This window comes from Orbicella franksi, chromosome 14 (genome assembly GCF_964199315.1).
Source record: "Orbicella franksi chromosome 14, jaOrbFran1.1, whole genome shotgun sequence".
NCBI classification, from domain to species: Eukaryota; Metazoa; Cnidaria; class Anthozoa; order Scleractinia; family Merulinidae; genus Orbicella; species Orbicella franksi.
Genome location: NC_138158.1, coordinates 17,026,703 through 17,031,951, shown reverse-complemented (window position 1 = coordinate 17,031,951; position 5,249 = coordinate 17,026,703). Strand labels below are relative to the sequence as shown.

At 38.5% G+C, this 5,249-nt stretch overlaps 2 protein-coding genes across 2 annotated transcripts in view; both read left to right on the top strand.

Moving 5' to 3' along the window:
* The window catches only part of LOC145468667 (neogenin-like), a 114,450-nt gene that overhangs the window by 63,475 nt on the left and 45,726 nt on the right, over positions 1-5,249 (top strand). The window lies entirely within an intron of this gene.
* On the top strand, positions 1,697-2,550 carry LOC145467475 (uncharacterized). Its single transcript, XM_081451035.1, has 2 exons — positions 1,697-1,788; positions 2,091-2,550. Exons 1-2 carry the CDS (start codon positions 1,764-1,766, stop codon positions 2,426-2,428), a joined length of 363 nt encoding a protein of 120 aa, XP_081307161.1. The 5' UTR covers positions 1,697-1,763; the 3' UTR covers positions 2,429-2,550.

Sequence of the window (5,249 nt, the reverse complement as noted above, 5' to 3'; positions counted from 1 at the left end):
TTCAAAAATTTTTTCGCCCAAATGCTTCGAATAACATGTGGATTCGTTTCAGCGAAAAAACATTTTTGGGGTTGGGTGCACTTTAAGAGCCACCTTAAATTTTGAATAACTTACGGTAGCGCTGAATTCCCTTCAAGAAAAGCTTGCAAACAGTTGCATCTTAACATGTGATCACAGGAATCCATGACCCATGGGTTCCTGGTGATCCATTATTATTTTGTAAAACAAATGGTTGCGGTTACCAAGCTCGGTTACTAGTTACTAGCACCTAAAACTAAAATTAATGGTGCAGGTTGTAATGTTTCTATAGTAAACCTACTAGGTCAAAACAATGACCAAAACGTGTTCTGCAATGATTGGGCGTTTGTTTGATACCATTATTGTAGGAAACATTGGTAATATAATCTCTTAAAGTATGATTATTATAAAATGCTGGGTACTATTGTAGGCTACCTTATGTGAAAACACCTTAATACACTCTTTTACAGCTTTTATCAAATGATCGTTACACCCTTAACAGATGGGCAAAACCCAGGAAAATCATCAGACGAGCAATACGTTAAAGTCATGCGAAATTACGATAGCCAAGTGAAAGGAGAACCTTATATTACGGCTGAGTTCGCCAACGATCAGTCACGGACATCATTTCCTGTTGGTGACAGGAAGCATTATTCTAGAGATGGTGTTACTGAAGATAAGAGAAAGCGCAGAGAAACATCATGTGAGTCAGTTCACAACAAATGGCGTGACTACTAAACATAAGGACCGTATACATCCATTTATGAGAATGTATATATTTACTTGAGAGCACGTTGGCTAAAGTTTGAAATTTTAACCCCCAACGTAAGTCAAAAACCAATAAAAATTAAAGTTAAAACAAGTTTTTATAGGGAAAAAATGAAATGAAAGCCTAGAACAACAGGTTGTCATAAATGATTTGCTTTGGGATTAAAATTGCTCAGATTTATCAGAGATCGTAATTGGCATAATATACGTTTATTGCAAAGTAGCAAAGTACTATACCCGTATCAAATAGTCTTTCACACTAGCAACGAGCACGTTTCCCCAAGAGAACTTATAGAGATTTATTAGTAGACTTCAAATATATAAAATTCTTCCCGTCTTCAAAGTTTATGCATCCTTTAGAATAACATTTTTGAAACATTTCGAAAACTATGGTGAACTTTGAGAATGTATGACGCCACTGTGACGTAAGATGGTGTCAGAATTTGGACAATCCCCACTTAAAATAAAGAATAATTTATAATATATAAGTGTAATTAGTTGGACGGTTGAAACCGTTTGCTTGTTGGCTTGTTTGTTTTTGTTGTTGTTGTTGTTGTCTTTTGTTTGTTTTGTGTTATTGCGACTTCATTGCCATCATTTCAGTTTCTTCCACCAGCACCTGGAGGGTCCCTTTATCCCTTTAATATATAAAAGTCAAGATACATTTTTCTAGACTCGGGAGGGCTTCATTTCTCTCCTAATAATTCATTTTGTCAGTTCTTATCGGAGCACGCACGAAATTGATTTAATCCCGGGGTGCCCTTCTGTCTTTCTTTTCAGCTTTGAGGTATAAAAACGGAAAGCTTGAAGAAGGCACAAGATACGCGGTCTTTAAACGATCTTTTGCCGAAGATGGTGATTATGAAAATGAGGGATTTATTACGTTTATCACCAAAGATGGGATCCCGACAACAACTTTGGTAATATCAATAGTTGTTGGGTTACTTGTTCTTGTGATCGTGGCTGGTGGGATTGTAATGTGGCGTCGAATGCATCCTAATGGTGAGTTTTAACTTTTTTATCTGTATACAGTTCAACCCCTATTAAACGGCCACCCTCGGGGAAATTGGTATTAGCCGCTTATTGGCGGGCAGGCGGGCGGGCGGGCGGGCGAGCGGGCGGGCGGGCGGGAGGACAGGCAGGCAGGCAGGCAGACAGGCAGGCAGGCAGGCAGGCAGGCAGGAAGGAAAGAAGGAAGGACGATCAGCAAAACAGTTACTATCTATGACATTTCAAAACGAAATAAAATGCAGCTTTGAAAAACACGCTGCTCTTTTTTTTTTTCTGGTTCTTTCATATTCTAGCAGAGACAAAGTCAGTTTCAAGGAATTCTCAACAAGGTTCCACGCAAGAAATCTTAGAGTTGTCTCCATATAGTCAACCATCCACAGAACCGAGTTACTACAACACTACTCTTAACGAGTTAGAAACTGAAGGGCAATTCACTTATGAAGTTGTTGATGACGCACGTTCTGGCCAGATTACTCATTATGATGACATTGTTCCACAACAGGAGGACACTTACGCGGAGATCGATCCAGGAGGCCATTACCAGCCATTAAATGTAAACCGTCAGGTTATATACGAAGGGTATGTGAAGCCGAAGCCAATCTTAGGCCGAGCCCCACTGTCAAACTCGTGAGAGTTATTACGATGAGTACGAAGACATATCACTTGCCTTCTGCTTCGTGTGCTGTGCACAAACGACGTAAAAAAAGAAAAGAAAAAAGGGAGCCATATGCACCAGAACTCGGCCACTTACAAATAATGTTAAAAGTAGAACTGACGGCACTGTCGAAAAAAGTTAAAACGTACTTTCGGTGTGTTATTTGACCTCTAAATCCTTGAATATAGATAGATAGATAGACACCTGTATTTAACAGCAAAAAGTCAAAACGTAAAATTTTAGGGTAGTCCCTTAAGGGAGCTTACAAAGCATCTCTGCTATCAGTAGGAGCCCCGAAGCTATTACCTAACATAGATTACACAATAATAGGATATATTTAACAAATAAAGAAGCCTAAGTCGTGTATTACACTGTGATAAAACACGACGGGCATTTGAGAACACGAGGAAAATGTGCTAGTGTGTTCTACATTTCTCGAGTGTTCTCGAATGTGCGAAGTGTTTTATCATAGTGTAATGCACGGCTTAGGCTTATTTATTTGCTTTATGATATAGAGGTAATGTGGCGAAGAACAATAAAACGCGCTTTTTCTATGTTTTATACTCTGTTATAATAAAATTTTCATATAACGCGCTCTCTGACTGGCTGAAACAGCGTGCTTTATCAGAGAACAGAGCAGGGATTGATAACAGTAAGCTGGCTTTTAAATTTTTGCTCCGGAATTTTGCCAAATTTGACCTAATTTAAACATCCCCTGTGATTCAGACAAACTCAGTGGAAACGAGTTCTATGTCTACAGTAAATATGGCTCACGGAAACCACTGTTAGCGATAGTAGAGTGAAAACAGTACTAAAATAACCAGTTTTGCTAGATTCCGGTCGACAAAACAGGTAGCGAAATAAACAAATTCTCAACCTAACCAGTGCTTCGATAAAGACAAATTTTTTACGAAGGCAGAACTTATACTAAAGAAGTAAAACAGCGACAGAAAACAACAATTGAGCTGTTTCTGTTTATGATGAGAAGCTTTATTTTTGTAAAAATGCTCAATTGCTCAAAACAACACTCACATTCAGTGTAGTAACACTCGTTCTCTGGTCATCTCAGCGAAGTGAACCAACGAGTGGTCAGCTCAAAGCTTGCTCTAGATATTCTCCTCTGTGGTCGAAGTAAAACCGGTGGGAGTAGTTTAGCCTGTCTAATTTTTACGCTAGTTCGGGCAATCTTGCTGCAAGCGGCTGCAAGCCGTAAATAACTGTAGCTCCTTTCAAATTCAACTCAGCAAAATTATGGGCTACAACTTAAAGAATGCCAGAAATGGAAAGAGCGCATCGAAAATATCAAAATGGCCAAGTTTGAGGCCCCCATCATTAAAGAAGGAGATTTTATGACGCTCCAAATTTTTAAAAGAATAAGAAGATTTGTATGGAAAGCGTTGTTGGAGAGCAAGGCCTTGCTCTCCAGCAACATTTTCCATACAAATCCTCTAAATTTTCCGAAAATTCAAACTGTCGTATAAACTTACTCTTTAATTCCACGGGCCTCAAACTTGGCCATTTTGGTATTTTCGATGCGCTCTTTCCATTTCTGGCATTCTTTAATTTAAAGCTCATAATATAAAAATTTTATAGGAAAAATTTGGTCACGTGACCCCAGCTGCAAAGGGCCTATTATTGGATTCTTTACCATAAAACAAATAAAGAAGCCTCGACTGTGCTCTGTTCTGTTGTAAAGCACTGAGGAAGCGGTAGAGCACTCAAGAAAAACACGATTTCGTCTCGTGTTTTCCCCTACACTTCTTTCGTGCTCTACCGCTTCCTGCGTGCTTTACAACAGAACAGAGCACAGTCGAGGCTTCTTTACTCGTTAAATAAAACATGGGTTTTCGACCAATCAGAGCGCCAGGGCCCTATTTATATTATAAACAAAAATAAAAACACATAGACATCTATACACCATATAGAATATTACAACAAACACTGGAAATATGACTTGCCGATATTTCGTCTCTATTTAACAAAGACTTCGTCAGGGCAACTGAACAAGCGATCAGTACCGTTGCAAAAAATACCAAGCGTAATATAAGAGTTTGCAGTGGTAAACGATGGCTGAAATATAAGAGTTTGTATAGAGAATAGAAGATGTCATCGAAATCAATCAATGTATGGGTATTTTACCGAATAAAGACTCTTGAACATTTAATGGTGTCATTCTGGAGAGTTTATAGGAGATTTGAGGAAATTTTGATTTATTTATTTACCCTACGGTGTTATTAATAACAGCGTAGGACAAATAAATCAAAATTCGCTCAAAATTTTCTTTAAACTCTCCAGAATGAGACAAAATGACACCATTGAATGTTCAAGAGTCTTTGTTCGGTAAATTACCCGTACATTGAACGAATTTAATGCCATCTTCTAATCTCCATACAAACTCTTATATTTCAGCGACAGTTCACCACTACAAAATCTTATATTACGCTTGGACGACCTGTGGATATGTGCTAGTTGATTATATGCAGCAATATGAAAATGCACGCGCGTTATCAAGCGCGCGCGTTACAACACAGACCTAAATGGAATCTAATTGCGCACTAAAACAAGTCCCTGCTCGGGTTACGGCTGCAGAAAAAGTTACCACCATTTAGAATATTGATAAAGGATTTGCGATGGTAGATTTAATTGATAGTCGGTTCGAGATATATTGATAGCCTAAAGCCTGGTACACACTTGTGAAATAAGCATAGCATTAGTGAAATAAGACCAAGCATAAGCATAAGGAAAAGAAACATGTTTCATTTTCTTGTCCTGGCGCTCACGATTATTTCACTAGTGT

Excerpts from the sequence above, each read along its gene's own strand:
- LOC145467475 (XM_081451035.1), top strand. The coding sequence starts at position 1,764 with ATGTGGCGTCGAATGCATCCTAATG. Across the intron at positions 1,789-2,090 it reads GCGTCGAATGCATCCTAATG|CAGAGACAAAGTCAGTTTCA; the intron begins GTGAGTTTTAAC and ends TTCATATTCTAG.